The sequence below is a fragment of the Acipenser ruthenus genome, chromosome 19 (assembly GCF_902713425.1).
Source record: "Acipenser ruthenus chromosome 19, fAciRut3.2 maternal haplotype, whole genome shotgun sequence".
Classification (NCBI taxonomy): Eukaryota; Metazoa; Chordata; class Actinopteri; order Acipenseriformes; family Acipenseridae; genus Acipenser; species Acipenser ruthenus.
This window is the reverse complement of record NC_081207.1, coordinates 3,256,846-3,268,536: the sequence shown is the minus strand read 5'-3', so window position 1 is coordinate 3,268,536 and position 11,691 is coordinate 3,256,846. Positions and strand designations below refer to the sequence as shown.

The following is an 11,691-nucleotide window of genomic DNA, read 5'->3' as shown; positions in this document are numbered from 1 at the left end:
ATTACTTAAACGTTCTTTTAGCAAAATAAGGACCTAGTGTACAAGGATGCTGTAGGACGTTGATTGATGACACAGTGGGGTTCACTTTTACTTCTGGGTCAGAATTGCACTACCCTTGCATGGTGTCAGAGGGCAACTGTACTGAATTCATTTGGATGTAATGTTTAGACAAGGTCTATCCCAACGGGATAGTATGAACATAACTTAACCCCTATTTTATTTAAGGTTTTACTTTGATATTACTGAAGGAGAGTAATTAAAAAAGCAAAAGGGAACATCTCAGTCATGCTGGAGTGTTGATTTCAAAACATCAGTGGGCAGTGTGTTTTTCAGTAGCTCAGAAGCTATGTCGCGTGTTCTTTATTTCATGTGACGGATGCAATTTTGCAACAAATCCCTGATCCGGAATTTGAGGAGAGGTTTGGCCAATCTGTCCTTGAGTTACCACCGCAAAACAAAAACATTTAAATTCCACTAATGTGGAGTATTTATGCTGAGTAAACTATCACTCTTCAGGGTTTCATCTAAAGCCCTCTGAGCCGTGCCCCAGTCATGCAGGGCTTTATTCAAACCATTTGTAAGTGCGGTCGGCGGGGGTGGTGGGTGGGCGGGAGATGGGATAGCTCTGAGAGAAAGGCTGGGACTCTGAGCTTGCGTGATTGTGGCTTCCTGTAGCCCTGCTCCCCCCTCACCTGGATCCCCAGCTTCAGCAAGCACCTGCACACACGGCGGGCAGGCACGCAGGCTGACCTAGTGACCTCCGACCCGGAAGGCAGACAGTCGGGCCGCTTGGCTCAGCGAGTGGTAGAGGCTCCAGGAGGTAAATCCAAAAATAATCACAGAAACTGTACCACCGCAACAGCAGCAGGAGCAGCCTGGATATGTCTGGAAAGTTATTCTTTTTATCCCCCTATATTTTTTATTTGTATTTTACAGTCTACAGTCTAATAATCTTTCCACCAGAGAGAACACATTTGCCTGGCATTCTGAGTGGACAGGGTTAGGAGTGTTCTGTGCGGTAACACCCTTATAAAGGTTTACTGAAGTAATAAAGCACAGAAAAGTGGTAATGCATTTTTAAGCCATGGTCAATCCTTGAAAAGCACAGTAAAGACATAGTAAAAGAACTAGACAGAAGCTGATGAGAGACATTACGAGGGCTGCCGCCCAGCTCACATATGGAAATAAGTTCAAATAAAGTAGTGATAGTGAAATCTGTACATCGAAATCAGCATTCTTATGTAAAACCGCAGTCCTTTATAAGCTGAGGTTTGTGTTACCGATTTGGGTTTTGCACTGCAGTCCTGAAAATTATTCCCTGTTGGATTCGGAACAACTTTGCTACATAGGAATCTGATTTCCCTGTCTGATGTGGGCGCCTTGTCAGATCCGATCGCCTGCCTGAGCAGTTCTCTTGTGTGGGTGCTGGTTTGTACTGTAAATTTAATTTAATACGAAGTTTTTTCATCACACTCTGCAAGAACCTCAATAAATCCATCTCTATTTTTCTACACTTTAATGATTTATACTGATTGGAGTTTAAAATATCCCCATGTGTCACCCTTATAAATCTGTTACTATTCGCTCTCCCAAGTTGCTTTGAACTCCTCAACGTGCCTGACAGAGAAGGGAACTGCCATATGGCGTAATTTCCTCTTCAGCGCATCTGTATTGCTGTCATTACAAAGACCCTGCCAATTTTCCTCAGGATTCTCGCATTCTTTCCATGTTTACCTCTGAAATAGCACCTGACACGACAGACCATGCGATGCAGTCACACATCGGTGTAGCTAAACGCTACGCCATGCCACGCGATGCAGTCACACTACACAAACTTCTCCGCGCCAAACCACAAAGTCCCGGTTAGCATTGGTATTGCGCCTAATTCTTTCATGTCTGAAGGTGCTTCTCAACTGCAGCGTGCTGGAAACTGTTGCAGACTGATCCAAATTACAGCACAGCAACCAGGAATGAAAAGTCAAACTGCAAGGTTTTGAAATTGTTTACAGGAAACACTTCCAATTTATTTTGGGAGAACATTCCAAGCAGTCATAGTATTGTAGAAAGAGAGGCCCCCAAAAGGCGATCTTCCAGTTAGGGGGACAAGCAATAGGGCAGACTCTGTGGAGAACTTTCAAAGTTTGCTAGTCATTCCGGTTGTGGAATTCTACACTTTGAATGTGTCCAGTCTGGGCTACTAGAGTGTTTAGTGGTATCACCTGACAAACACATTTTTTCACTGTAGATGTGGCCGTACATATCCACATCCGGGCTGCTGATCAAATCTAATTGAGATTTGTTATGTATGAGGTTTTCATCGAATGTCTCTAATTAAACAGTAATCACACTGTTAGTTAGATAGTAATTAGATTGTAAATACACAACCATGGGTGTAAATACAACCTAATAATGAAAGATATTTGCAGCTGCCTGAAATCTGCATTTTAAACACGCAGTTGCATTGTAACTACACAACCATCTGTGTACTTACTGTATTATCACTGTGCCATAGTGCAATTGCGGCACACTTCGGACCCCTTGCTCAGAATCTTAACTGCTCACTACCAGCATCTATTCTTGTTTTGGCCCTTGAATGAGGCAGCCTTAGAGCAATTTGAATTGTAACATGTAGTATATAATTGAGGCCTGGCCATGCATGGTTTTGTAGTCAATCTTCTGAAGCCAGTGAAACTGAGAGAATAGCTGAAATTTGCTGGTGAGCTTGGGTGCAACATATTCTGGATGCTGGAGCTCAGACAACAGTTCAAATAAGGCCAGACAACAATACTTACTTAGAAATCACATTGTTAGCACTGCTGTATATTAAAAAAATATTAATAACAAAACTCTTGTAGAGGTGCCAGCCTCTGTTAAAGAGAGCCAGCTGTTGTATGTTTAAATGCCTGCCACTCTCTAAACACTTTCTAATGTGGGCCTCATTCCAATGTATTTTTGATCGTGTTTAGTTGGGGGTAATACATAAATAATAGGTCACCCCTGGAGGGACAAGTCCAGTTGGATTGATATTAGGTTTTAGTATTTAGATCCAGGTATAGCAACTTTGAGAATATGCTCTTGTTGGCATTTGGCTGGTATTTAAAAGGGCCAGACAGTGAACTCCCAGGCACAAGAGAGAGCCATGAGGCGTGACACTACCATCTAGTGAGAGCCATGGGAGGTGCATATCACATTGCATAATAGGCACGAATATTGTTTACAGTGTTGAAACCTGTGTCCAGCGGGTTCCCTGACTTTTTGTCTGAAAATATTTGTATTAAATATTTGATCACCGTAGAACCACGTTAAGTATGTAACCTACAAAATCACTGTTAAGAGCAGGATTATTTTAAAGTATTTAACTAGTTGGGGAACTTATGACACCTCATTTTTAAGAGGGCTGGGAACGGCATGTATTGAAGAAATGGACATAGCCTGTACACACAAACAATTCTCATAAGAACGAGCAGTATATATGGTACTGTACACAAGCTTCACAAGGGTGACTAACTAACTGGACATGATTGAACGCCCATGGTAGGTAATGGTCCAGATAGCACAAGCTCAGAGTTGGCAGGATGACATGGAGCTCTTCTGCATTCAGACTGTTATGCCGACACCAGTGTTTAAAGATCAGGGTGGTGCTGCCACCAAGTGGCCCTATAGTATACCTACAAATTAATTATATATATGATTTGTCTGAAAGCAGGTCTGACTTCTGTAAGGAACCCTGTATCCATCAACTCCACTGTGGAGATGTACAGTATACAGCGCACTCTTTCTTTCTTTCTTTCTTTCTTTCTTTCTTTTTAAATAGCCTCAACTGTTTACTAACGATACATGACAGCCATTGCAATTAGGTTCATCATCTCAAAATGTTTGTACCTATTGAATCAGCCTCAAACAAGCTTATTCTGGTGAATGGAAATCGCCAAACCGAAAGAATTTCAATACAAAACCCCAACCGCTCAACATTAACTTCCTGCTTCCTGTATACAACTGTCTTTATTGCACAGACCTGTTGATGATGCAATCAGTGCAAAATATTGTATAATAGGCTTGTTTACATTTATCAATAGATACACGGCATGTATTCAGGGTCTCGATTAGGCAATAGTACCTCTGTGCAGGGCCTGCCTGGACAGTGAGATCTGGACGCTGAATCACTTGTGGAACTAAAACTGTGCCTGACCTACTCCCCCTAGTGGCAAAAGTGGCTTATTTTTCTTTCCTTATGGCAGCTGCGTCTCACGGTTAAGTTCAGTTTTCCACTACAATATAATCCTTCTGTGACTTTTATAATAGAGCAGTCTTCAGGAACAGGTTTCTTTTTTTTTTTTTTTTACTGGTAACTAGGTCAAGGGCGTGTCCACAGCTATGTGTCAATAACTTATTTGACCCCTTAGAATCGATGTGATTATAATAGGTACTTATCACTTAATTAATAATTCTTTAGGAGTGAGAGTGGTGCTTAGAAGTAGCTTGTTCCCTTTTCTGTGCTCCAAATAATCAGATGGTTACCGCTGGCAAATGATGCAGCATCTGAAGAGGTCACACACTGAGTAATTTCCTTATGCGTCAGAGAGACAAATGTACACAAGGGGGTGCTCTGTCCCACACAAATACAGTGCTTGCAAAAGAAAAACGTATGCAGCAGTCAGCTGCTGTTGGTTTAGCCCTATAACTCTCCCACACAGTTCAGTAGCTCTGCCTGCCGTCTTTTAGATTCTTATAAAATGTAAACACGCTGCCCCTTGTGTTTCTCTCAAATCTAAACAAGCTGTTGAAGCGAGTTCTGGATGCCAATCTTTTTTTTTTTTTACAGCACTGCTGTTTAGGAAAGGCTCACAAGAACAAGTGTGTCACACAGAGCTCAGCCCGACCATATTAGGTGAAGGCAAAGAGATGTAGCCTGAATTGATTTTTGTCCTTACCGTCCTGTTAAACAGAAAGCGGCTATTTTTTTTTTTTTGTTTGTTTGTTTGTTTTTTACAAAATTTATTAGCAAAGACCTTACCAAGTTGTCATTGCTATTCAACAATGTGGTTTCCTAATTGTATTGCTTTGGTAGTACTGTGCAGAATACATGAGTTATGGCGAGGACTGAAGATACCATTAATATTACCCTAGCGAGCACCTGTGTGAATTTAAATATCAAAAGATATGTGTATGAGAATCATTTGAGCAATATCGTTGTCCCAATTAGATTTCTCAGCACGTTCCCTGGTATTAGGCAGTGCGCCACCTACTGGGAAACTGAAGGAATGAACCCGGATTCTGCACGTGGTGTATTCCTCGCACTGTGAAAGAGAATGTTTTTACAATGGACTTTTGGATCATCCTTTTATTGTGTTCAGTTCTGGTCACCTCATTACAAAAAGGATATTGCTGCTCTAGAAAGAGTGCAAAGAAGAGCAACCAGAATTATCCCGGGTTTAAAAGGCATGTCGTATGCAGACAGGCTAAAAGAATTGAATCTATTCAGTCTTGAACAAAGAAGACTACATGGCAATCTGATTCAAACATTCAAAATCCTAAAGGTATAGACAATGTCGACCCAGGGGACTTCTTTGACCTGAAAAAAGAAACAAGGACCAGGGGTCACAAATGGAGATTAGATAAAGGGACATTCAGAACAGAAAATAGGGGGCACTTTTTTACACAGAGAATTGTGAGGGCCTGTAACCAACTCCCCAGTAATGTTCTTGAAGCTGACACCCTGGGATCCTTCAAGAAGCTGCTTGGTGAGATTCTGGGATCAATAAGCTACTAACAACCAAACGAACAAGATGGGCTGAATGGCCTCCTCTCGTTTGTAAACTTTCTTATATTCTTATGTTCTTGTAAAAAATAGCCATAGCTACAAAGAAAATCACATTGGGAATCCAATAGATCGTTCTTGATTATTGGGAGACCTATCCGGATCCCATAGGATTGTTAAAGAATCCCACAGGACTAGTGATCAGTCTTAATTAATAACGAGGTTCATAATCACTTTAAAAACTGACATAACATGCATGTAAGTATTTATATTATGATAGTCATGCTACAAACCTAATGCGCTGTCACTGCAAATTCAGCATTTCAAGTTTGTGAGTGCTACCCTTGAAAACTGTGACTGTAATATTTTACATCTATTTAAAAAAAAATCCACCCTGTAGCATTACAAAATAAAATGCCATTCCAACACACCTGACACAGGGATTATGAAGGATTATGCACCATAGGTATAGTGTTATGATAAATACGTGTTTTTTTATTCAGCAGAACACCAAATTGATATTATAGTTATAGTCTTAGAGTTATGGGGGATTGGTTTCTATGGCCGCCATTCATTTTTGAGATTTTTGTCTCCCTGGTTACCACGAGCCGCTAGGGATGCACATTACTGATCCCTCTAATACTATATAGCGAATGCGGCGCTTTGTACGCTTCAGAACTCGAGGCGATGTAGTGAGAGAATGTAAGCTGAAGCAGTCAGATCGGGGAGGCACTGAGACGGAGCGAGTCAGAGCTGTGCTCTTTGAGTGTAAGCCCGCAACAGCACCACGATCAGAGACAAGTTCTGCAAACTGAAATATTTGACGGAAGAATACAAAACGAAAGGAAAATGGTTTTAAACAAATCAAAAGTTATTTAAACTCAAATTCCAGACAAATCCAAATAGACTTCACTTTTTCTCCAAGCAAATATACCAAGAAACTGTTGGTTTGTTTGGAAACTGACCGGGGTTGCAGAAAACAAAGCAATAAAACACAATTGCTGTAAACACGGGGTATTTGAATATAAGGGAAAGATACCGGATCTTGACTGGACTGTGAAAAGTGCGCTGCGTTCTTTGCCCTGTTAATTGACCTTATAAAGCGAACTTACAACTTAAACCTTAACAACATTTTAAAATACAGCCCGTTCGCAATGAACAACACCATGAATACCTCAAACAGCGTGAACTACACCGCAACGAGCTGGAAACCGGAGTCGGTGATAATCCCTTTGGTGTTCTCGCTCATATTTTTGGTCGGGACGATCGGCAACAGCCTGGTCCTGGCGGTGCTGTTCCGAAGCGGCCAGATGAATAATAACACCACCAACTTGTTCATCCTAAACCTCGGGGTTGCCGACCTCTGCTTCATCATTTTCTGTGTCCCGTTCCAAGCCACCATCTACACCATGGACGAGTGGGTGTTCGGTCCATTCGTCTGCAAGGCGGTCCACTTCTTCATTTATCTGACCATGTACGCCAGCATCTTCACTCTGGCAACGGTCTCTCTAGACAGGTCAGTAGCCTACGTACCTGCGCCAGGCACTAAAATCCCAGTGATATTCTACTGATGATAACTTGGTCACTAAGCATCGTAGGCTTCTTATAGTAAAACTGATGGTTTAACTGTTATTGCAAGTGGAGATCTTGGCTTTTTAGACACCATGCGTTTTGTTTTTTTAAGGTTTTAACAAAATTCTTATCTTGCGTTATTAATATCTTATAAGCCTGATAATATTTAACGCATCAGTCTATGTTTGAATATCCTTCGTACAACATCCCACTGCTGCAAATTGATGCACGCAGCACCAATGACAGACGTTTATATATTAATGTGAATCAAGACTTATGGTCATCTACCATAAGTAAAGCATCCAGGAAACTAGACTGCAAAAGCAGGTAAAAACAGACACTAGTCATGTTATATGTCACTGTAAAATTGAATAGTGATTCTGCCGACTATAATACTGACAAAACTACCTGTCGATATTCTTACACACAATACATTCTGTGAGACGGATTCCTTCACAGAAAATTAATTACAGATGACACAAGCACTCGCTTTTCGCAGCGGCATGGCTCAGGAGATGAAGACTCATTAAAATGGTTCAAATTCCTTTAATGCTGAATACATTTACGGGCATTTAACTCACGCGGTACCATGAACATGACAAAACTAGCAATATAAAATAAAAAAAAATATACAGCAGAAAGAAAAAGAAGCAACTATACTGTAAGTCTATTAGTTTGGTGTTCATTACAAGACAGAAGATACATTTTTTAATATAATTTGTTAATAGATTCCGACTACTGATTATTTATGCAACACATTGCCTACCGAGTTTAGATTTTCTGAGAGAGACTGGCGATAACTAAATATTATTATTATTAGCCCTTATCCAGGGCGACTTACAATTGTTACAAGATATCACATTATTTTTACATACAATTACCCATTTATACAGTTGGGTTTTTTACTGGAGCAATTTAGGTAAAGTACCTTGCTCAAGGGTACAGCAGCAGTGTCCCCCACCTGGGATTGAATCAATTGAGTACAGAGCCCTAACCACTACTCCACGCTGCTGCCCACAATATAACCCTCTATGTAGTTTCTAAAAAAGCGTCTGTGTGTACAGTATTGGTAACAGCCTCACTTCACAACGGGTCTGGTGATCCAGTGCACTTGTATAAAAACTGTGCAATGCGTTTTGGAATTGGAATTTATCAGTCATGCACTGGCAACAATGAAGAACTACTCTTACTAGCAATATCTGTGTCTCCTATTAACTGCTTCAGGCAGCATGCACCATGTCCATCAACACACTGCTGTCTTAAAGTTACTGTAACTTTGCACCCAGTTTCCAATGGCTTTCATGACCGTTTAATAATACAGAGCTTCACATTCCTTTATTTTATCTTTCTCTCCTCCAGGTACCTGGCGATCCGTTATCCCCTTCGCTCGAGGGAACTCCGTACTCCCAAAAATGCGCTGACCTCCATCTGCTTCATCTGGGGTCTGTCCATTATCTTCTCTGGCCCCTACCTTACCTACTACAAGCAGATCGACATGAACGGGACGATCGCCTGCATTCCGGTCTGGAGAGTCCCACGGCGCAAGATCATGGACATCTGCACATTCGTCTTTGGGTACCTGATCCCCGTCCTCATCCTCAGCCTGACGTACGCCCGGACCATCCGCTACCTGTGGACGGCCGTCGACCCCCTAGAAGACATGTCTGAGTCCAAGAGGGCCAAGCGCAAGGTCACCAAGATGATCATCATCGTGACCGTGCTCTTCTGCCTGTGCTGGCTGCCCCACCACCTGGTCATCCTCTGCCTTTGGTATGGCTACTTCCCTCTCAATCAGGCCACCTACGCCTTTCGCATCCTCTCCCACCTGGTCTCCTACGCCAACTCCTGCTTGAACCCCATCGTCTACGCGCTGGTGTCCAAGCACTTTCGCAAGGGCTTCAAGAAGGTTTTCAGCTGCATCTTGCGCAAGAAGGTCACTAATAAAGTTCATGTGGTCCAGGTGGCCCACACGGTCAGCACGGTAGAAGCTGTCTCCACAGAGGTGTCCCACATCAACGAGCCCCAGCCCAGCAGCTCCAGCTGCACCCAGAGCAATGGGAGGCAGTGGGGTGCAGGGGAACAAACCAGCCACCACGACAAATCCCCAAACACCTTCATCACCTTCAATGTGACGTAGGCTACCCTGTTCTGACTCCCTGCACTGAGGAGCTTGCCTTTACGGGATGCAGAGAGAAGTGGCTGAACAGGACATTGTTCTGATCTGGTTTCATTGTTGTAGTTTTACCAGCGAATGTATTCAGACTAGCCGAGATGCCTAATGTCCTTTCAAGTAGAAATGTAGTCTAGACAAATAATTAAAAAAAAAAAAAAAAAAACATCTTGTAATAATGTGATTTCTCTCATAGCCTATATATTGTAAACACTTAAAAAATAAATAGCTTAAGAATGAATTTCTTCACTAATTGCCTTTTAAAGGGAAGTTCAATGTAACTGTATGCAGTATTTACAATATTTAGTCAGCAGGTGGTGCCAAGCATTAGGTAACCATGAACATTTAAAGGGGGCACCATTTTAGCCTCACAGCATTCTTCATACTTTGCTACAGTGTGTGGTTTCAAAAGTGGTGTTATGTAAACATGATGTAGGTATGCTAACATGGTGTGTGTGTGTGTGTGTGTGTGTGTGTGTGTGTGTGTGTGTGTGTGTGTGTGTGTGTGTGTGTGTGTCTATATATATATATATATATTTTTTCTGCTTCTAAACAACTGCTTTTGTTTCAGCTGAAATGTATATTTTAATAAATACGGTATATTAAAAAAGAAAAAAAAAAAAAAGGATAAAATCAATGTCTGGCTGTTCTGTATTGTTGCGGTTTGATAAAGGTCTGTGTATTTAATTATTTATTTACTATAATATATCTAATCTGATATGCCCACTGAGATGACCACAGTGCACAGTGAGTTCAAAACTATTGGCTGCATACATTATAACCATTCCTCAATGGTTTCTGCGTCTGCTTTTTTTAGGGAAATTGGGAGTGGACATGTGCAGCAGTTCTCAAGAACTGTCGACAGAATCACCATTTCTGAGGTTGTTCCTCATGAAACGTCACTACTTAAGAAATGAATGCATCGTGTGAGAGTCAGCCCTTATCTGAGTGTGTGCTATAATGGCAGGTGCGAATGATTTACTATTTGTCCTGAACTTTTCAGAGATATGCAGGCAGTATCCTTTATCAATTAATTAGAAAACAGAGCCAAAAATAGATGTACCGGTACCAAAATAGCTGGAAAACAGATCAATTTGTTGCTGACTGAAAAACAGATTTCAAAGGCTTGTCCTTATAGGACAAGCCTTTGAACAACATTGAGCTAATTAACCCTAAAACATAACACTGCAGAACTCTCTCACAGCATTTCAATTGTATTTAATTATGCTAATAAGGGAGTGGATTCAAACAGACCCCCTCTTACACGCAAGCCCTTTCTAGAGTGTGATGGTGGCTGCAGTCTGATGATCACCTGGGGTCTCAAATTGTGCTTGACATCAAATGAACGAGGTCAAAGGTTTTGATTGTTTCTACAGTCATTATCTTCACAAGCCGCCTCCAGCCATAATATTCAATACAGATTTAATGAATTCCCAATAAACCCAAAACATCTTGACGTCCTCCAGTAGTTATGAAAGAGTGTCCAGTCAATAGAGAAGCAGTTCAAGGGGGCGTTGGAGAAAGCAGGCAGTGGAAGAGAGAACAAGACAGTCTGACCTTGCTCAAAATCCTGCCACACTGAATCAGTTTGTCCAGAGAGAGAGACTTCATTAAATGAGGATATCAGAATTGATTAAGGACTAATGCTGAATACTGCTGTTAAATGCATTGCTGTATTAGGACATGGCTTCAAGCATTTCTCCAGCAGGGATAAATCTTTTGAGTAATAATAATGCTGAGCCTTTCCTCTATAGAACTACCACTATACGTTTTAGGGGATATTTTATTGACTACTCTTTGTCATTTCCCATAAAACCAGTATATGAAATGATCGACTGACCATACAGTATATACAAAACCAATACTGAATACAGTATTTTCTTTTCTGAATGGGTTAAAATGATTGTGTGTGTGTCAAATCTGGTGCTGAACATTTCAATGCTTTGCATCAATCACAATGGAACAACTTTTTCTTTAAAAGGGGAACTGCAAACAGAAAAAAATGGGGATCAAAAGTAGACTGCATCCATCTCCCTACATCAATTATTATTATTATTGTTTATGGATCAAAAATGGAATTGGTCATTAAAAATGTGGGGCTTAGATTGGGCCTTATTTGCTTGGTCCCCTCCTGTTCCAGACATGCATGAACCAAATTAAAAGAAATGGATCTGGCAGAAGTATTTGTCTC

The 11,691-nt window shown here is 41.2% G+C and overlaps 1 protein-coding gene across 1 annotated transcript; it reads left to right on the top strand.

Moving 5' to 3' along the window:
• Nucleotides 1–6,459: 6,459 nt before the first annotated feature.
• Nucleotides 6,460–10,032, top strand: LOC117424063 (galanin receptor 2a-like). The gene is made up of 2 exons (XM_034040093.3): nucleotides 6,460–7,274; nucleotides 8,690–10,032. The coding sequence occupies exons 1-2, from the start codon at nucleotides 6,913–6,915 to the stop codon at nucleotides 9,465–9,467; spliced, it is 1,140 nt and encodes a 379-aa protein (XP_033895984.1). The 5' UTR covers nucleotides 6,460–6,912; the 3' UTR covers nucleotides 9,468–10,032.
• Nucleotides 10,033–11,691: the final 1,659 nt, after the last annotated feature.

What these genes read in the sequence shown, in the direction of transcription:
- LOC117424063 (XM_034040093.3), top strand. Translation starts at nt 6,913, where the DNA reads ATGAACAACACCATGAATACCTCAAACAGCGTGAACTACACCGCAACG. An exon ending in GCAACGGTCTCTCTAGACAG is followed by an intron (nt 7,275 to 8,689) that starts GTCAGTAGCCTA and finishes TCTCTCCTCCAG; the next exon opens with GTACCTGGCGATCCGTTATC.